Genomic DNA, 21362 nt, shown 5'->3' on the forward strand with positions numbered 1-21362 from the left:
CAGTACCCTGGGCTTTGTAGTCTCCTTCGATGAATAGACGGGGACGCAGATTGATGACTGTATTGCACGCTTGGCTCTGTAGTTCCATTGAAGGGATTCGCACGCAGTGCATGCCTGAAGTATGTAGTCTTCTGGAGTACTTGTCTGTAGTTGGGTTTGAATTGGCCGGTAATTCGTGGATGTTTAGATTTTCCAGGTCAGTCCCTGCCACCAGTTCTCCTGGACAATTGCTGTGTTTTTATTTGGGTCAATAAGACATTAATAAACATTTATCAGCATCACATTCTAATAAAGGAACATTTAATACACGCACACGGGGAAAGAGGACATACTCTCAGAACAAAAAATGCATTTTATAAAATTTGCTTTTTGGAAAAAACCGGCACATTTTTTGCTTCTTTTCGCATTTATTCCTGGGTAGGTGTAGACTTTGCAACAGGTTAACATTGGTCTGAAGACTGGCATTTGTAACTACGGGTACAGATGATCTTTTGTTCATTAAAACATCGTTCATTTAATAGCTTCAGGAACTGCTTTAATATCTCTATTTTTCATGGAGAATTAGAATTGACATTGAGGAATGAGAAAATGGAGGTGAAGAGAAGTTTTGTGTCACTGCTTTCAAATGACACCAATGCATTTTTCTCCAGATTAGGCACCCCTCCCCCCCCCCCTTCAAATTGCAAGAACCCTTTAGTCAATAGCACTGGTAATCAGGACTTCTTTTTATTCCTTTCTCTTGGAATTCCTTACTGTACACAGGAAAATAATTCTCAACCCGGTGCCTTAGGAACTAAAAATTCTCCCAGAGACGCCTGGCTGGCTCAATCGGTGGGGTATATGACTCTTGATCTGGGGGTTGTAAGTTCCAGCCCCATGGTGGGTGTAGAGATCACTTAAAAAATAAAATCTTTTTAAAACTTCTCCCAGTGACAGAAAGTCAAAGGTAACGGGAAAGAGCAGATCCGTAGTAGATAACGAATTTTGGTGTTCCTCAAGGTAATCTGCATACATCTGCATAAAACAGAACAAAGAAGAGATTGTCATCACTAAAAGCATTTATCAAAAAAATTGCCAAGTCTTGGTGCGCCTGGTTAAGCGTCTGACTCGATTTTGGCTCAGGTCCTGATCTCACCGTTCCTGAGTTCCAGCCCTGCGTAGGACTCCACGCTGTCAGTGAAGATTCTCTTGGGAATCTGCTTGGGATCTTCTCTCTCTCCCTCTGTCTCTCTCTGCCCCTACCCTGCTCACGTGCTCTCTCACCCTGTCTCTCTCTTTCTCTCTCTCAAACTTAAAAAAAAATTACCAAGTCTTTTAAATTGATCCTAGTTTGGGGCGCCTGGGTGGCGCAGTCGGTTAAGCGCCCGACTGCAGCCAGGTCACGATCTCGCGGTGCGTGAGTTCGAGCCCCGCGTCAGGCTCTGGGCTGATGGCTCAGAGCCTGGAGCCTGTTTCCGATTCTGTGTCTCCCTCTCTCTCTGCCCCTCCCCCGTTCATGCTCTGTCTCTCTCTGTCCCAAAAATAAATAAACGTTGAAAAAAAAATTTAAAAAAAAAAAGAAAAAAAAATAAATTGATCCTAGTTTAACTAACTCTTGCCACTTTTAAGAGGACTCCAAAATAAGTATTTCAACATAGGACTCCTGAATTTGGCGGTGTTAGTGTCAGTCAGTAAGAATGTCAGAAGGACATTCAAAGACGGTAGGAAACATTCAGATTTATAATCTGTTAAAACTAATGCCACACTAAGGAGTGAATGAATCAATCCATTATTGTCAGATTTATGTTTAAATTCTTGTTAGCATCATGTTGGAATAGTGACAAACTCTTTGGCGGCGCACTTCCCACTGCTTTCGTGGGACCCTAGCCCCTCAGGATGCCGCAACATCTCTAGTTAAACCTGGGTTCCTCCTAACACTAGGGGGAGGCCAAGAGCCTTGGGACGCCCCAACACAAGGAGAAGGAGGCGGGACCTATTGTCAAGTCACGCCTTCCCCACCTGTGACTGGCACAGACACTAGCCAATGGATGCCGGAATAGGGCGCTCCGACGCCCCGCCCTTTTGAGCGCCCCGCGGCCCCCGAGGCACCCTCTGGCCGTCTCTGCGGCGGCGACGGCCTGGGCAGACTGTGCGCGGTGCGCAGGCGCGGAGCCTAGACCTCGCTGCAGCCCCCATCGCCTCGGGGAGTCGCACCCACGGAGTCCGCCTGCTGGCGCGTCAGTGATCTCCCTTTCGTCCACCCTCCCCGGTCCCCCCAGCGCCCTTACGCGCCCGGATGGCGGAGCTGCGGCCTAGCGGCGCCCCCGGCCCCACCGCGCCCCCGGCCCCTGGCCCTAATGCGCCCCCGGCCTTCGCCTCGCTCTTCCCCCCGGGACTGCACGCCATCTACGGAGAGTGCCGCCGCCTTTACCCTGACCAGCCGAACCCACTCCAGGTTACCGCTATCGTCAAGTACTGGTATGCTCTGGGCCGCGGGGAGAAGGACAGGGGCGGGATGGGAAGGGTTAGAGCGCCGAGGGCGAAGTCATTTGCTGGGGAGAAGGAGGTGGAGAAGAATGGTTAAAGCACTTAGAAGGAGGGCGTCCTGCTGCGAGGGAAGGAGTTAAGGCTCAAGTTGAGAATGGGGACAAAGGGGTTAATGGAGCCAGTGGGTAGCGAAGGGTTAACGAGGGAGGATGAAGGGTTAACTAGGATTAGGAGAATAGAGTGAGTTGGGGGTGTGTGTAGGGGGGGGCGACAGGAGAGAGGGAACTGTAAACGTGGTGAAAGGAGGGGGCGCCTGTAGGGGGTCATTAGTGGGCGAGGGGAAGCCGGGGGCGGGGGGCGGCTGAAGTGGGCTGGGGGAGGCGAGGCGGGGCCTGGGGAGCATAGGAGAGGGCTTTGGAGGAGTGCGGCTGGCGGAGCTCAGAGGGCTCGAGACTGCACAGGGTAGGGGCGGCTCTGGGAACCCCGGCTCTCCCGTAGGTTAAGAGGAGGAGCAAGTTTCGAGAGTTGTGTTGGTGAAGAGAGGAGGAGGAGGAGGTCTCTTTTGATACCTTCCCAGTGAGCTCAGACGTCAGATCGGTGCCGTGCTTTCGCGTTTGAAGTTTCACGGAGCAAGTTTTCTCGATAAACTTTCTGCTTACTCGGCACGGTTCTCTTTCTTCAAGCAGAGCTGCCTCTGGCTCTGCAGCCGCTTTGCTTTAGGACATTGACTGGAACAGAGGCAGGATCCGGGAGAGCCGTGGTTTGGGATTGAAGGGGACCACAGTAAAAAATGAAAACCTGGGACGTTGACACGGAGGAAAGAAGTGCAGTTAAGATGTTAAGAGGAGCTTCCTGTCCACAAACTTCAGGATTTAGGCTGTAGTCTCTAAGGGAAGCAGAGAGTAACCCTCAAGTGGCTCTGTTAAGATCAGACCTGTATTCAGAAGGGCTGCCCTTGGGGTAGGAATGGTCCTTTCTTGTTTCCCATTCCTGTTTGCAACCTTCTCTTTCTGCAGCCTCTGGGCAAAACAGGTGTTATAGGGACTCCGACAAAGAGCCTGTCTTCATGGTCTTTCTGGACCAAATTGACTGAGGAATTGGTTGAATCTGTCCAGAACCACATTCATGCATTGTGTTAGATGATCCCCTTCATTGAGTCTTGAAAGACTGTCTCTTCAGGAAGCAGCTTGGAATGTGGCCAACGGGGCAGGTAGACCCAAAGGGGGAGGTTGATAGAATGGATGTCTTTGCTGGTTACCTCTCCCTTTAGGGCTGAGTCTTCTCCAGGATAACCTCTTAACTTCATCTGGAGGTGGCAGAAACTAGACTGGCTAGGGCTGAGGCCAGTTCCATGTGTCAGTAGGAGGATGTAAAGAGGCTGACAGCATGGAGTGACCTGGAGTCACTACAGTCCTGCAACTGCCTTGTGGGGTGTAGTTAGGTGTTCAAGGAAGTAAGTTCAAGGAAGAGCATCAAGGGATTCTCTGGGTCCTTGGATAACATCTTTTTCTAAGTGCAAAATGTGATTATTTTCTATATACTCATCTGTTTCCCATCAGGTTTATGAGTAGGAACAGAACACTCTGTGCTTGGGACAAGGTTAATTTTGTCTGACTCTTGGTTATTCCCTGCAGTTATAGTTTTAAGATAAAACCTCATTACGTGATGCTATATCCTCTGAGAGACTTGGCCAGAAAGAGGGCTGCAGGGGTGTGGCAGATAGAGTATGGAACTGCAGATACCCTTTTCTACTTGTTGCTGGATGGACCTAGGATGAAGAAGGAGCAAGATTGGGAATTTGCAGCAGGAAACCCAAGCAGATACGGAGCCTGTAGGCACTCCCATCTGTTCTGGGGTTCTGCATCTACCATGTGGTTCTTCTCGGGATAGCTACCCTTTTGTTTCCTCCTTTCCCTAGCAAACTTTTCTGTATCCAACTGGTTGTGGAAATAGTCTCATGATTTGGCCAAATCACAGTTAAGGGAAGACACAGAGATTTGTCCCCTTTCCTGATCCACTCAGTTCATATTCTTAGCTATTTGTAGCAACTCTCTTACAAGTTCTATAAATAACTCAGCATTTCCTAGCAGAGAATAGGGATTTCTATAAAGGCAAATAATACCCTGACAAAGGAGGATGAAACCAGACCTACTAGTTTTAAATAGTATTTAAATTGCATGATACTGGCACACGTGCTGGGATTACATGTAACATGTATTTTATTTGATCATTAGTGTTCCTTCAGCATATGATCCCAATTGCAAAATGCACTCCATCAATGTCCCAGGGGCAGGCAGAGTTTTTGCAGTCTGTGAAACAGTCAGATGTCCAAGGCAGCTCAAATGCAGTGTGTTTGTGGGCTAAATGCAGACTTCCTTCCGCTGATGGTTCCATTTAGTCTGTTTCTCAAGTCTACCAAGTTTCCCTATTCATTCTGAAGAAACATAGGACTTTTTTTTTTTTTTTTTTTTTTTTTTTTTAAAGAGCACTAATTGCTCTACTAAAGGAATAAAGGAATAAACCCTTATGGAATTAAATCCTCAGAGTGAGATAATGACTGAATCTCTTCCTCAGCTGCTTCTCTGTTGGAATTATGGGGGAAGTTTAATGTGGTCCTCAGAGGCCCCAAATCATTTAATATTCTAGCTCTACCTTTGAGGCAACAGTCTCCTAGGATCATCTTCCAAATGCAGGCACTCACAAGGCTCAGCCTGGCCTGCTGCGGTTCTCTGTGCAGAGCTGGGCTAGCCTAAGTTTGGCCTTTGTCACTTGCATGATAAAAGACCAGCTTTGGTCTGTGGGGTGCAGGCTGGGGTCTAGAAGCATTGGGTTTGTTTAGAGCAAACTGTAATTAACATAGGGCACAATATAGTCTTTCAGGAATTAGCTGTCTAAGAGGCAGGAGTGGAGCTGAGCCTCTGCTTCCAGGAACAATGCCCATTGGGGATGCTCAGGATGGTCTTTCAACAGAAGCCAATTGATTGACTAATGCACCTCTTGCTTTGAAGCTTGGCATGTTTACAGGCGCCATGGAAGAGAGATAATCCCTTCCAATCCCGTTTGGGATTGATAATTTGAAACAGGAGCAATCAAAAGGGACAACCACCCACTCTGTTTTATTTCTAAAAGAGTTCCTGCATATAGGGGCCAGGAGAAGGGAGCCTCTTGTGCTTATGGAATCGGGCAGTTTCTAGCTGCCCATCCCTTGGTCTTATCCCAGAGAGGTATGGCCTCCTTTTAGTTACCTTTCATCCCAGGTTCCTCCATGATGGGGTCTTTAGATTTGTAAGGCATAACTGCTTAGCTTCACATTGTCTGCTTTCAGACTCACACTGACTCCCTTGTGTTTTGTGTTTTGCAGGTTGGGCGGCCCAGACCCCTTGGACTATGTTAGCATGTACAGGAACGTGGGGAGCCCTTCTGCCAATATCCCTGAACACTGGCACTACATCAGCTTTGGCCTGAGCGATCTCTATGGTGACAGCAGAGTCCATGAGTGAGTGTGTGATACTCGCCCACCCTCCACCTGTCTGTTTCTTAGCCTTGAGCCTTATTTCTGGGGTTTCCCTCAGCAGGGATGATAATGTCATAGTTCTGTGAAGTTGGCATTTTTCAGGTGGAACCTCTGGGTTTCTGCCCTCTGCTTGTATCTGCATATGCCAGAGTGATCCACGTCAGCACCCGAGTTCTGCTCATCTGGTGTGGGACAGTGTTGATGATGAGCAAGTGTTCCAAAACCATCAGATTTTTCTAAGCTTGCTTTGGTGTTTGAGCCCAGAGGACAGTCAGCATAGCTATGACCCAGAATTTGAGTTGATGCTTTTAGGTCTACTTGTTTTATTCCCTCTAGCTTATTATGAAGAATTTTAAACATAAAGCAAAGTTGAAAGAATTTTATAGTGAACACACAAATACCCACCACCTAGATTCTGCAATTAACATTTTACCTACTTGCTTTATTATGAATATATCCATCTCTATCCTTCTGTTGATCTTATCTACTCCTTGTCTACTTCCTTTTAACCTGCGGTTGTCTGTACTCAGATTATTTATAGTACATTTTTTATTCTAGTCTAGTCTAGTCCCATTTTCTGCCCTGTACATTTCTGCCCTGTACATTTCTGTACACACCTACCTCCCCCACTTCCCTCTATAACCACTGAATTTAAACAATTTTTTACTATTAAGTTAAACATCAACTTAGTGTTAAGTCCGCTAAAAAAATAAGTTACATTAACAATAATGAAAGCTAACATTTATTAAGTATTGATGATGAGCCAGGTATTCTTCTCTTCACTTTGTATATATAAACTAATTTTATTTTCAACACAGTCATGTAATACTGGTAGATGCTCATATATGCCCCATTTTATGGATCAGGAAACTGAGACACAAAGAGAATCTATAACTTGCTTAAGTTCACGCAGCTTAGAAGTGGTGGAGCAGGATTCTAATGTAGGCATTTTGGCTCCAGAGTTCATACTCTTTTTAAAAAAAAAAAATTTTTTTTTTTAAGTTTATTTCGAGGGAGAGAGCGCACAAGCAGGGAAGGGTCAGAGAGGAGAGACAGAATCCCAAACAGGCTCTGTGCCATCAGCTCAGAGCCTAATATGGGGCTTGAACCCATGAACCATGAGATCATGACCTGAGCCGAGATCACGAGTCGGATGCTTAACTGACTGTGCCACCCCGGCACCCATCCAGAGTTCGTATTCTTAATGACTATGCTCTCCCATTTCTTAAACAATTATATCATGTACTCCAGTAAGTTACTGTCTATAATTAAAACAAATTTTTTTTTTTGTTTCCATCTACACTTTTTCATGGGAAGGATTCTTTTCTTCAATTCAAATGTTTTCTTGGGCACCTGGGTGGCTCATCAGCTAAGCATCTGACTTTGGCTCAGGTCATGATCTCACGGTTCATGAATTGAGCCCCGCATCTGGTGAGCACAAGCCCTGCTTCTCTGCTTCGGGCAAGCTTGAGCCCCACTTTCGGTGAGCCCTGCTTCTCTCTCCTTCTCTCTCTCTTTGCCCCTCATTGGTTTCTCTCTCCCTCCCTCTCTCACTGTCCCTCGCTCACTTGTGCCCTCTCTCTCAAAACAAACAAACAAATAAATAAGTGTTTTCCTTCTCTTCCCCCTTGTTAGCATGGTTAATCAAGAGCTGATTCTATTTCTATTATATAGCCTCTCCTGTTTTTTTGTTTCTTGTCCCCTTTTGCCTCCTATACTATCATTCTGGTATCTTGGTGATGACTACTTAGCATGTGTAGGTTGAAAGACTAGCAGGGTTCTTCCTGCCCTGCCTCAGCATAAGAGGCTGGTTCTGGAGATGATCATGGTATCATGATGAAGAAGATGATAATAATCTTTTTTTTTTTCTTTTTGTAGTTCTTACTAGCTTCTTTATCATTGCATCAAATACTTTACAATCTTACCAGGTTCTTTTGTTATCTCCGTTTTATAGATGAGAAAACGGAGTCACTTAGGGGTAAATGAATTGCCTAAAATAAAAGAACTAGGATTCACTTGAGCTGTCTTGAGTCCAAAGTCTGATCTCTTAACCACTGGGCTACTTTACCTCTATGATCACAGGTCCAATCCAACTTCCTCTTCTCTCTTGTTAAGCTGGGGGCGCAGGCCTCATCTCCTTACTGATCACATGTCGAGAGCAATGCCTGGGCCTGCCTTTACAGCCTTCCAAACAGATCCATTGCAATGTCAGCAGAAGGCTTTGGGAACAGTGAATTAATCTTGCCTGAATGGGGACCCTGCATTACAGTATTAATAATGGAGATAAAATAGCAAACAGATGTGGGGAGTAAAGGCACTATGCTGGACTTTAATGTATATTTTTAATAAGAACCTGCAGAGTGCAGTCAGCCTGTACCTTTTTGTTGACAGATTTATTCCAGTCAAAGGAATATCATTTCCTATTTGGGTTAAAGCTTCTTACACTCTATCTGCTTATCAGGTATGGGTCCAAGGCCTAAAGTGACAAGAAGAACATAATTGAGAAAGCTCCATATTTCACAGGGGGCAACCTCTGAATTTTAAAGACGGCCTTCCTTACTGTTTTTTCATGTTTGAAAGTACCCCTTTATATGTGTACAATTTCTGTCTGATAAAACACTTTGATATTTGTATGTCATTTATGACAATAGTGAGATCTCCATTTGGTCTGTATCTCACCACTGGAATCTAGTGTTTTCTGATATTATGTCCTACGTCTAGAAGGACATGGAAGGAGTGTTCTTGGATATTTACCCAGTTCTGGTCTATGTTACAGAAGTCAAAAGTACCTTTGTAATTGGCCTTGTGCTGGTGTGACTGGTCTCTTCTCGATCCTGGTAAGTTTCTTAAAGAAAAGTTTGCTTTTCCAAACATTTCATGTAGCAAGGCCTCTTTGAAACAGATTTAAAAATTCTTATTTAATTTAGTGTTTGAAGTTGAGGTTAGAAAGGTGAGTGTTCTATCATCCAGTTTAAATGCTAAGAAATGTTGAATTGGAATTATGGCAAATGAGTCTCTGGTAATGCTCTTCTCCCACTGTCTTTTCTCTTTCCATTCAGTGAAAAAAGGGCCAAAGCATTGGTTCATTTATTCAGCGTACATTCATCAAGCACCTATTTTGTACCAGATGCAGAACATCCTAATAGGTGTCTGAGGGATAAAATGCCAAGACGTAATTTCTATCTTAAGGAGGTCATGTTCTAGAGGGGAGATGAATATAAAGAGAGGCTTATAGTACTGGGTAATAAATGCTGTAATCCATGGCTGAAGAACATGACCTGGGAGCAGAGTAGAGGGTGTGACTTTTGGTCAAGCTGCTGGATTGGAAGAAGCTCCCGGGAGGAGGTGAAGTTTGAGAGGCACCTGCAAGCTGCAGGCCAGTAGGAACGGCACAGGGGGAATCTGCGGCCTGACACTCCAGGGTGCCCGCACTCACTGTCAGGATTGAGGGGACTTTAAAAATCTTCTGGCCCAGTGTTTCCCAAGCTTCTAGTGCTGCCTTCATGATTTTTGCCATGTAGTAAGATCATCAATTCTATGTTCTCTTTAACCCCCCTTTTGGAGTGCCTGGCTGGTTCAGTGGGAGGAACGTGATATTCTTGATGTTGTGGTCATGGGTTCAAGCCCCACGTTGGGCATAGAGCTCACTAAAAATCAACAAACTAACTGACTCTCCCCTTTTAAAAACTATTATAAATATATTTTTAAAAGTTTAATATATATTAAATATATATTTAAAATTTCAGTCATGGGGCGCCTGGGTGGCTCGGTTGGTTAAGCATCCGACTTCAGCTCAGGTCATGATCTCGCGGTCCGTGAGTTCGAGCCCCGCGTCGAGCTCTGTGCTGACCGCTCAGAGCCTGGAGCCTGTTTCGGATTCTGTGTCTCCCTCTCTCTCTGACCCTCCCTCATTCATGCTCTGTCTCTCTCTGTCTCAAAAATAAATAAACGTTAAAAAAAATTTTTTTTTAAATAAATAAATAAATAGAAGTTCAGTCACTACCATGTATGGAAACCAGTATCACTTGCCATAATTTAAAGGTAACTATAGAAATAAATGCAGTGATAACAAAGCAATATTATTAAATTCTGATTTAGTACTGTGGTCTGTCACAGAAGATTCTAAATCTGAGGCCAGCTTTCTTTTTTTTTTTTAAGTTTTTTTTAATGTTTATTTATTTTTGAGAGAGAGATTGACAGAGTGTGAGCAAGGGAGGGGCAGAGAGAGAGGGAGAGACAGAATCTGAAGCAGGCTTCAGGCTCTGAGCTGTCAGCGCAGAGCCTGATGCGGGGCTTAAACTCACAAACTGCGAGATCGTGACCTGAGCCGAAGTCGGATGCTCAACCGACTGAGCCACCCAGGTGCCCCGGCCAGCATTCTCTTTGTTCAAGAGATAAGCAAGTATGAGAGAGGTATTAAAAAGATACACTAACACCAAATAAAGCCTGGCCCTAGACATGATTAGAAAAATTGAAAGTGAATTGTAAAGGGAACTTAAAAAAAAAATGATTCAGTACTATTATTATTATTTTTTTAATTATTTTAATGTTTATTTATTTTTGAGAGAGAGAGACAGACAGAGCGCAAGCAAGGGAGGGCAGGGAGAGAGGGAGACACAGAATCGGAAACAGGCTCCAGGCTCTGAGCCATCAGCCCAGAGCCCGACGCGGGGCTCGAACTCACGGACCGTGAGATCGTGACCTGGTTGAAGTCGGACGCTTAACCGACTGTGCCACCCAGGCGCCCCAGTGCTAAATTCTTTTTATAAAGTTATCCCTTTATGTAATCCCTATAGTAATTCTATGACACAAGGAATTCTTATTACATCTTGCTTATAGATACAGACATTTAGGCTTAGTGAACTTACTGCATTGGTGGTAAATTAGAAGCCATGTTTAGTGATCCCACAGCTTGTATTCTGAACCACTATGCTGTATTGCCTTTGCGTTTTATCTTATTTTATTTATTTATTTATTTATTTATTCATTTATTTATTTATTTATTTTAAAATATTTATTTAAAAAATATTTATTTATTTTTGGGAGAGCACAAGTGGGGGAGGGGCAGAGAGAGGGGGATAGAGGATCCCAAGTGGGCTCCATGGCAACAGGCTGACATTGCGAGCCCAAAGTAGGGCTGGAACCCACGAACTGTGAGATCATGACCTGAGCCAAAGTCGGATGCTCAACTGACTGAGCTACCCAGGCGTCCCTGTCTTTCCATTTTAATGAGTTACTGGCATTTATTAAATGCCTACAGCGTGCCTCCTCCCATTAAGATCTTCCCTTCTCACAGCTTGTTGAGGATAGGGACAAGCAGAAGTCCAGGGGTCCCTTGCATTTCTTCTTGCTCCTAGCAGGCTTGCTTTGGGAGCAGGAGGGGACCCCCACCCTGGTAGCCCTAAAAGGAGTGAAGAGCAAGCTGGTTGCATGAGCCCTGAGATGGCCAGGTTCTTTCCCTCTTCACATTCACCAAAGGAAACAGGACAAGAGAGCACTTGTTTGAATTAAAAGGCTCTTAAGAGACTCTTTCTGAAGTTGGAGAGATGGAACAAGTTCCAGCTCCGGGCAGCCACGGGCAAGAATGGAGTGCTTTTCTAGGAACCCCAAAGGCTCCCCTCAGCTGACTTTAGCGGCCGGGATTGTCGTGTTGCTCTTCCCTTGGGCTGGGGAGGTGTGAGTGTCAGCTGCCAAGTGCTTGTTGGAAGCTTCCAGCTCTGGCCCTTCCCTTTGTGGCCAGTAGCTATGTACTGGAACGTGAAGATTTGCAGGGCTGTGGAAGAGGTGGCTTCAGCACCACTCTCTGTGGGGATTTCTAGCTGCCCTGGTGCTTCCAGCAGCCCTAGCTGGACCCAAGTGACAGGCGGCCTAACCAGGGTGCAAGAGGCTGGCCAGTTGCACAGTGTATTTGTGATCTCAGGCCGATTTCCCTGGTGGGATTCCACTGAGCAGGTCATCTGCTGTACATGTTGGCTGGTTCCAAAGACAGCCTCTGTGTGGTGTTGGCCCACAGGCTGGCCGCTCCACAGGCTAGAGCCTCACCTCTACTGCCCATGGTCGATCTGGGCCCTGCCCCACAAACACTGGCTTCTTGGTGGGTATGTCTGGAGTTTGGAGTTGTTCTTGCTCCCCTTGAGGCTGGAACTGCTGTTGCCCGGCTTTCTGTGGCTGCCCCTGCTGGGTTGGTAGAGGACCTCCTTTTCCCTTCAGGTTCCCTTCAGGTTGGGCTCTGTACCGAATGAGTTATTTATTAAAATACTGGATACAGATTAACTTTTCCTCTTGTTGTTTTGTGTGGCCTTGGTCCCCTGCAGTTGGGAAATGCTAATTTTCCCTCCTTAAAGCTGGGTTTGCAGGAACTTTTTAATGTGTCATTTCATCCCCTGGGGTTTCCAGTGGAAATCCTGCCTTTGCCATAACACACCTGTCCTGGGAGCGTGGTCCGTCCTCTGATCAGGCCTTTGCTTTCTTCCCAGAGCTCTCGAGAAACTGACAACCGGAATCCCTTCTGTAAGCCACCCACAGATGGCAGGCCCTGGCCCTCCTCCTGGCTGGCACAGCAGGCTGAGGAAATGCTCTGCAGGCTCATGGCAGGGCAGGCCTCCCTGAAGCTTTGGTCCCCTCAGCCTTTCATCCCAGAGGCGTTAAGTTTTGGGAGGACCGTGTGAAATGGTGGTGCTCTCTGCTAAGGGCAGAAGGTCTGGACTACCTAGAGAAAGTGGGGTGCCATTGGTCCTTGCCCAGAGAGTAACGGCCAGCAGCAGGGCTAGAATTCTTGAAGCTGAAACCACCACTTTGGGTTGGATTTCAGGGCCCAGATCTCCGAGTTTTGAAATGTTGAGAATTCTGTTTCTTTTGTAACCTCAGGAAGACCTAAGGAAGTGTGGGGCTCCCAGCAGATCTGTGTGGGTATGTGGCCTGAAAAAGCATTTCATTTGCAGTGTGGATCATCTCTTCCTTCATGGGGTAAGGATTCCAGATATTTCAGTTCAGACAGTTGAGACAATTCGGATAGCGGACAGTTGGGAAGAGGTTCCTTGAGCTGGCCCAGTCAAACTCACTTTAAAAAGTTTGAGCAGCCTGATTATCAGGAGTGACTGCCACTCACAGCGACACTGGGCTGGTCAGCACTGGAAGATTTCCTTCTCTTTCCACAGAGAGAAACAAAGACTTGGAAGCCTTTATGGGTTTTACATGATTGGATCTCTCAGTCCCAGGAATCTTCCCTGTTCAGCCTGCCCTCCTAGTCTCCCATCTTCCACACATGAGGCTTTTTCCATATAGATTGCTGGTCCTTGCACCGGCCGTGTTCCGGGTCTCAGTTTGCCAGCGTTTGCCTTGCCCAGAATTCTGACTCAGAGCTCATGACTCTGGACTTTAGTCTTTGATTCCTCAATTCATTCTTCCATCCTGCCTCTGAGGTATCCCATTCAGCTACCTTTTCTATTTCAGTAGTGTAGTTCTGACGTCGGGTCCCAAGGTATGTGTGCAATGTGACCTTGTCCTCTCTGACCCGAGCTCCACAGGCATGGTCTCCTCGCGCGGCATGTACCTTTGTAGCTCACTGCCCTGCTTGCCGAGCTTTCTGACACAGAGCCTGGAGCTGCACAGCACACATCCCCGGCAAAACTATCTCCAGGGTCCGGTACAGACAGAACATTTGGGAAGGTGATGTGTTTGGAGAGGGGTGGAGGGACAATGAGAAGTTACACCTACCTTCTGTCCTCAAAACACCCAACATCTGCTTGATAAAAGGGGCCGAGACCCTGGGAAAGAAGAAGACACTGAGGTTTGGGGCTGGGAGCAGTGTTTTTGGCTTTGCCTGATTTCTGTGGCTTTGAGGCTGCCTCCCCTCACCCTGTGAACTTCAGCGCTTTGAGAAACTCAACATATGTAATAATGATTGTAAGCACTTTAGTTCTCACTATGTGCAAGGCACTGTTCTAATTTCTTTCTCTCAGCAGCTCTGTGGGATAGGAATTGATATCTTTTTTGTAAGGAAACTGAGGCACAGAAATGTTAAGGAACTTGTGCACCCAGCCAGTGAATGCTGGAACTGGGCCGTAAACCCAGGCAGTCTGGCTCCAGCAGGCCTCACCCGTCCCTTCCTCTACTTGCACAGGGGCAGAGTGGGGGGCAGCTGTTACAGTTGTGCACCTAAGTTCAAAAGTATCTTGGCTTAATGGAGTGTGAATAGTTAAGCAGGAAGTGCTTTGTAGCAGAAATGTTGAACTGGACGTTGAAGCAACTTTGTAGAGAAGAAAGAGTCCTGCTGGGTAATGGCAAGAGGGTAAAACTAGAGGGTAGGTGACAGGATCCTGTGTCATCTCTCCAGTCAGGGCCTCTGCTGCCTTAGTGTAGTCATTTTTAGTAAGTTGCCAGGAAAAGTCTGCAACTCTTAAAAGCACAAAGGTGATGCTTCCAGCTTGGGTGTCAAGTTCACATGGTCATGCTTCTTCAGTGGCCAGGGATGTGCCCAGCATTCCATCAGCCCGGAGTGTGTCCTGACAAGGATGTGTGGTGGGGTCTCTGATCATTCTGTCTGGGGAGGGAGGGCGTGTGGAAATGAACACTTCAAAGTTGGGAGTGCCTACACCGTCTGGCTGGGGCGTCTGCAGTGCTAATCTGGGAAGGATATTTTTTCTGGTATAAAGGTGTCTTTTCACCCTGGAGAGGATATTTTTTTTCCTCTGTCCTTATATTAATGCAAATTAGTGTATTACTTTAAAAAACACTTTAATTTCTGTAATTAATTAATTATCTTATTGTGGTAAAATGTATATAACATAGAATTTACCATTTAGCCATTTTAAAAATTTTATTAAAAAAAAACTTTAGGGGCATCTAGGTGGCTCAGTGGATTGAGCGTTCAACTTCGGCTCATGTCCTGATCTCATGGTTTGTGGGATTAAACCTCGCTGACAGCACAGAGCCTGCTTGGGATTCTCTTTCTCCCTCTCTCTCTGCTCCCTGCCCAAAATAAACATTCAAAAAATTTTGTTTAATTATTTTTAAAAATCTTAACTCTAGTATAGTTAACATACAGAGTTATATTAGTTTCAGGTGTACAACATAGTGATTCAATAATTTTGTACATTACTCAGTGCTCATCATGATAAATATACTCTTAATCTCCTTTACCTACTTCACTCACTCCCCCTCCCTCCCCCCCACCCCCCCTCTAGTAACCATCAGTTTGTTCTCTATAGTTAAGAGTCTGTTTTTTGGTCTTTTTCTTTGTTCATTTGTTTTGTTTCTTAATTTCCACCTATGAATGAAATGTAATGATTTTTTTAAATCAATGGGCTTTATATTCTAGAGCAGCTTTAGGCTTAACAGAAGATTGAACAATGGGACAAAGAGTTCCCATACACACCTTTACTTTACTTTGTTTGTAGTTTCCCCTGTTATTAACATCATGCATTAGTGCAATACATTTGTTATAATCGATGAACCAATACTGATACATTATTTTTAACTGATGTCCACAGTTTACATTAGGGTTCACTCTTTGTGTTATACAGTTTTATAAGTTTTTTTAAAATATTTTTTTAATGTTTATTTATTCTTGACACACACACACACACACACACACACACACACACACACACACACAGAGGGAGACACAGAATCTGAAGTAGGCTCCAGGCTCTGAGTTGTCAGCACAGAGCCCGACGCAGGGCTCGAAATCACCAGCGGTGAGATCATGACCTGAGCCAAAGTCGGACGCTGAACTGACTGGGCCACCCAGGTGCCCCCAGGTTTGTAAGTTTTGACAAATACATGTCCTGACAAATACCATTACAGTATCATGCAGAATAGTTTCACTGCCCTAAAAATGTGCTGTTTTTTGCCTATTCATCCCTCCCTCCCTCTCCCCAAGCCTCTGGTGACTACTAATTATTTTGCCGTGTTGCCTTTTCCAAAATGTCATATAGTTGGAATCATACAAAACATAGCCTTTTCAGACTGACTTTTTTTTTTTTTTTACAAGCAATATGCATTTAAGGTTCCTTGAAGTCTTTTTGTGGCTTGCTCATTTCCTTTTGTCACTGAATAATGTTTCATTGTGTGTGTATGTACTACAATTTATTTATTATTGAAGGACATCTTGATTGTTTCCAGTTTTTGGCAATTTTGAATAAAGCTGCCATAAGCATTTATATGCAGGTTTTTGTGTGGACATGTTTTCAACTCATTTGAGTAAAGTTGCTGGATCATATGGTAAGACTGTATTTAATTTTGTAAGAAACAGCAAAACTGTCTTCCAACGTGGCTGTACCATTTTGCATCCCTACCAGCAGCGAATAATAGTTCCTCTTACCAGCATTTGGTATTGTCAGTGTTTTGGATTTTAGCCATTCTAATTGGGGTGGATTGGTATCTCATTGTTGTATTAGTTTGCAATTCCCCGATGACATACGATGTTGAGCATCTTTCCATCTGCTTATCTGCCATCTGTATCTCTGCTTTGGTGACTTGGTTTCTGTTCCTAACGTCCTCCCCCTCCCCACTTCACCCCCAAACACACAAACCCTTTTTCTCACATTATGGGTTCAGACAGTGGGGCTAATCATGTTTTTGGCATGTTTGCCCTTTGGTCACTTCTCAAGCTATTAAGTAAGTTAGTTCCCCTGAGTAGATGCTGAGTCCACATCAGAATTCCTCTGTCTCTATTGGTACTAACTGGGGCTAGCTCGTGAATTCTGTACGTTTTCCCCGATCATGGCGTCTTCCATAAAATCTGTAGCTGGTACTGGGACCCATAGTCTCAAGACCAAGGTTCAAGATTGATTGTGCCTTCCAGTACAGATGATAGAAGGACTTGTGAGCAAACTTTCCACTCTAGGTCCTGGTGAGTTTCTTCTTGCTTTAGATGAGAAATTAATACAGCAGGCTCCTTGAGGTCCCACCCAGACCTCAAACTCTCCATCTTAATTGAACCAGCATTGAGAAGACTTTCCAAAATCCAAAACTTTCCTGGCCTGTACCTCTCTTGTTCCATCCATCATTGTTGTTACTTTTTAGTTATAAGTGTGCTTTTTTCACTCATAAAGACAGTTGAACCATTTTACCCAAAATGTTGGAAATTAGAGAAGGGAGGAGAAAAAAGTATTCCTAATCCTCTCACCTTTTGTCTATGATCCTATATCTATCTTCATGGTGATTTCCATAAGTAATTCGTGATAAGTGTTGCTGTCCCAGGTGTGTGTAGGGCTTCTGTCTTTTTCGAGTCCCCTCAGTTTGGGAGTTAACGTCTTTCAGAGCTTCCCCACTGCATGGCTAATGCTCTTTTCGAAATTCAAACTTCGAAATTCAGCCCACAGCTGCTAGGGTTTCCAAATTCTGAAAACAGCACATTTGTTTGGGAAGATGGTTCCTACCCATTGTCATGTTGCATTAACTACATTCTCCTCGTTCTTGGCCCCCTGCCCCCCTGCTTTAGCTGATTGACTTCTCACAGGTATAAAGAGCAGTTTCCATAGTAAATGTGCTGTGCTGGCTACCCACCTCTCAGTTAATACCTAGTCCCTTAAATACAAATCACCATGCTTGGTGGTGGTAGCCCTGAGGATGTGTGTTGTTCCAGCTGTTGTTTTCCCTTTAGAAACGTGATCGGTGATTAGATCTGGTGATCACCATCACCCGGAAATGGACACCATGAGTCTCCTTATTTCTCCCTTTCTTGGGTGTGTGGATACAGAAGACTGAGATGGCTTACAGAGTGCCCCAGGCTCCTCGTACCCAATGTGCACAGAAGTTTCATAGGTATAAGCACAAAGGATGAGATCCTTTTCAGGTAATTGCCTGAAATAAATGGGCTATCATTTAGGGCTTGTGAGGCTTTCTGCCAGACACAGGAATCAAATAATTGAACAATAGTAGATCTCTCCTGGCACTGGGTCTCCCATTGATAGGTGGGGACACTTGATTCCCATTCAGCATTAATCACTGGCCTGTTTGGAGGCCAGCCATTCATTTGGTACAGAGATAGTCACTGCTTGGGCAATTCTGGACATGAGGTATATATTAATGGCAGCATACTCTTTGTCTGGTCTTCACGGAGCCTCCAGTCTTTTTGGCTGAAGAGTCCTTGAACTGGAAAACATTATGGGCAGGTGGGCCTGATACAGCCTCGGAGCCTTAGGTCATCACACGGAACCTCTTTGCCTTCTTTTCTGCAGTCCCTGCCTTGAAGCCTGGTAGAAGGCTTTTCTCAAGCAGGAGTCCTGAGACTCAGAAACATGGCGAGGCCTGTGTTTGGGGCTAGACCAGTTGCCCATTTGTTGGGGAGAAAGTGGGTTCATAGCAACTTCTGAGAGGGACGTGTTCCACTGGACTCCAGGCTCTATATTAGTGTGTTAGTAAAAGATAGTGGCCTTCAAAGCTCCCTTTCCTTCCTACTCCCTTCCATGTTACTCAGGCTTCTTGAGGCTCCGGTTATAGAACCGGCTTTGCCACAAGAAAGCCAGTCAAGGAGATGCTTTTGTTTTTCCAGGGCTGACTGCCCTGTGATGCCTGGGGGCACTTGGAGCCCTGCCTCTGACCACTGGTTTCCCTTACTCTGATCTCAGGCCTTTTAACATGAGGTCAGGAGCTGAGGAGCCATGCCTGTGGGGAGGGGTAACTACTAGAGAATGGGGCCTGGCCCAGGCTCTCCATCTGATCCCAGGGGGTCAAGCCAGCTGGCTGCACTTTCTGCTTGTGATGGATTTGACTCCTAAATGCTTCTGAAAAGCTGGTTGGTTAGAGGAGAAAGTGTAGTGAAAACTGACAGCCAACGATGCTGTGGCTTGCCCTAACCCCTTCTCCTTTCTGCTCTAGCTTTTCCAATATATCAGGTTGCAGGCATCCTGGATTCTTGCCCTCCTGGAGCCAGTCTGACAGTTTTTCATTCCCGTGGCCAGGGTTTTGTGCAGAGAAAAGGCCCAGAAGGAAGGCACTAGCTGCACGTGGAGCCTTTGGGTTTGGAGCTTTGAAGGAACATTGCTGATATGGATCCCTTAGTTCTGTGCTAGCTCTGTGGCTGAGGGCAGTTGTCCATAGCATCTTACTCATATCACTCCCCTGCTCAGAACCATCCATTGGCTTCCCACTGGTAACTTTGGGGTTTCTCTGGCTGTCGAGAAAGCATTCTCACATTGGAGGTGAAGAATTCTCTCGGTTCAGCATCAAGCCTGAGCATTTAGCTCTTTCGGGAGGATTCCTTCAGTCTGGACCCTTATTCCCCTAAGAGGGGAGATAATCCAAGTGTACAGCATTTTCATAGAGTCAGAGCATTCCTTTGAGAGGAGGGGTGTGATTTTGGTAAAAATATCTGAACTTTGCTTTATCGGGGTGGTGGAGTACCTCCAGCATCTAGCACAATGCTTGGGACATGATAAACCTTTAATTGATTTCTGGACCTGTTTAGTGCACATTATCTAAATGTGTGGTGCTCTGTGACATGCCGAGAGTACCATGGGAGTGAGAAGGCAATGTTTCTGTGCTCATGGATCTTACATTCTTATAGGAAAAACATGTAAAAGGTTTATATAGGTTTAGATAATGCAGGTGCTGTGTTGAAAATACAGCAGGGGTGATGTGCTAGGGAGCACCTGAGTGGAAGTAGGAGCTGAGGTGGGTGGAGACGGTATGTTTAGTAGGGAACCAGTGGTGGTTTCCCTGAAGATATAACATTTGAACTCAATGACAAAGTGGTAACCAGGGCTGTCACATTATTCAAGTCCACGGGCACCATTCATATTATTCTGTGCACTTGGTGCTCCTTGGAGTTGTACAATGCTCTGGTCATTCTACCATGTGAAAATTGTAGGCAGTGAAAATAGCTAGAGCAAAGACCCTGAGGCAGGAGGGACCTTGAGGTGTTTAAGGAACTAAAACAAACAAACAAACAAACAAAAAAAAAAACCCACAAAAAAACAAAAAAACCACCCGCCAGTATGTCTGGGACTTGGTAAGAGAGGACAATGGAGCATGATGAGGCTGGAGAGTTTGAAGGCAATGTAAAGAATGTGACATTCAACAAATTATCTGTCGACTCGAGGGAAGTCAAGGGATGATGTGATGAGGGGAAGCAGGAGTATGGTTTTAGGAAACTTTTCCAGTAGTGTGGGACCTCAGCACCAGTAGGAAAGCATGGGAACAGAGTCGAGTGATGTGTTTTATTTCCCTAAAAAGGAAACAGCAGCAAAAGTGGCTCAAAGGAAATGCCACTAAGTCATTTTGATAGTGACTGAGAGGAGGGCTCATTGCTTTTTTAATACTGTCTTATCTTGCGTGTTGTTGAATGTCTCAGCCTTATTATCTCTTTGGATGGCAATGGGAATATGATTACCATTTAGCATTTGCTCAGCTGTGACATAATGTACCCATGTACAGAGCTCAAAAAGTACAATCCTTGCCCTTGGGGAACTGAGATGCTGAAAAAATTTGTTTCTTCCCATTATCCTCTTTCAGATGTCTTGATCTTCTGGGGCGGCTGGCTTCCCAAGGTCCTGGAGGATAGTGGGTGGACAAAGGCCCTTGGGCAGAATGCTCTGGCCCTTGGGTCTGTAAGAAGTCCCGAGCTGTACATGTGTATGCAGGTGGCATCTTGCTTACCATATCAAACTGGTATTGCCACCGTTGGCCTAGCCTGTCTCCCCCCACCCTCCCCCCCACTCCGTCCTTCTCCTCCTTCTTTTTTGTTTATTTATTTAAGCAACCTCTACACCCAACATGGGTCTCAAACTCATGACCCGGAGATCAAGAGCTGCATGCTCTATCGACTGAACCAGCTAGGTGCCCCATCATTTCTTATTTTTAAAAAATGTTTATTGATTTACTTTGAGCAAGAGAGAGAGAGAGAGAGAATGAGTGAGCAGGGAGGGGCAGAGAGGGCAATAGAATCCCAAGCAGGCTCCATGTTCAGCTTGGAGCCCAACTTGGGGCTTGATCTCATGAATCATGAGATCATGACCTGAACCGAAGTCAAGAGTTGGAGGCTCAACCAACTGAGCCACCCAGGCGCCCCCCCCTTATCTATTCTTCTTATTTTGTTTTTTATTTTATTTTATTTTTTTTTTTCAACGTTTATTTATTTTTGGGACAGAGAGAGACAGAGCATGAACGGGCGAGGGGCAGAGAGAGAGGGAGACACAGAATCGGAAACAGGCTCCAGGCTCTGAGCCATCAGCCCAGAGCCCGACGCGGGGCTCGAACTCACGGACCGCGAGATCGTGACCTGGCTGAAGTCGGACGCTCAACCGACTGCGCCACCCAGGCGCCCCCTTATTTTGTTTTTAAATGTTTATTTTTGATAGAGACAGAGACAGAATGTGAGTGGGTTGGGACAGAGAGAGAGGGAGACACAGAATCTGAAACAGGCTCCAGGCTCTGA

At 45.5% G+C, this 21362-nt stretch overlaps 1 protein-coding gene across 6 annotated transcripts in view; it reads left to right on the forward strand.

Moving 5' to 3' along the window:
• Positions 1–2071: 2071 nt before the first annotated feature.
• Positions 2072–21362, forward strand: part of SUFU (SUFU negative regulator of hedgehog signaling) — a 124675-nt gene continuing 105384 nt past the window's right edge. For 3 of the 6 annotated variants that reach the window (XM_040486290.1, XM_040486294.1, XM_040486291.1), the window contains exons 1-2: positions 2072–2457; positions 5828–5962. In XM_040486290.1, the coding sequence (XP_040342224.1) occupies positions 2276–2457; positions 5828–5962 (317 nt within the window). In that variant the 5' untranslated portion in view covers positions 2072–2275. The remainder of the gene's footprint in view (positions 2458–5827; positions 5963–21362) is intronic. The other 3 variants (XM_040486292.1, XM_040486295.1, XM_040486293.1) reach the window with 2 other exon arrangements.

Source organism: Herpailurus yagouaroundi, unplaced genomic scaffold (genome assembly GCF_014898765.1).
Source record: "Herpailurus yagouaroundi ecotype Mexico unplaced genomic scaffold, PumYag 163, whole genome shotgun sequence".
NCBI lineage: Eukaryota > Metazoa > Chordata > Mammalia > Carnivora > Felidae > Herpailurus > Herpailurus yagouaroundi.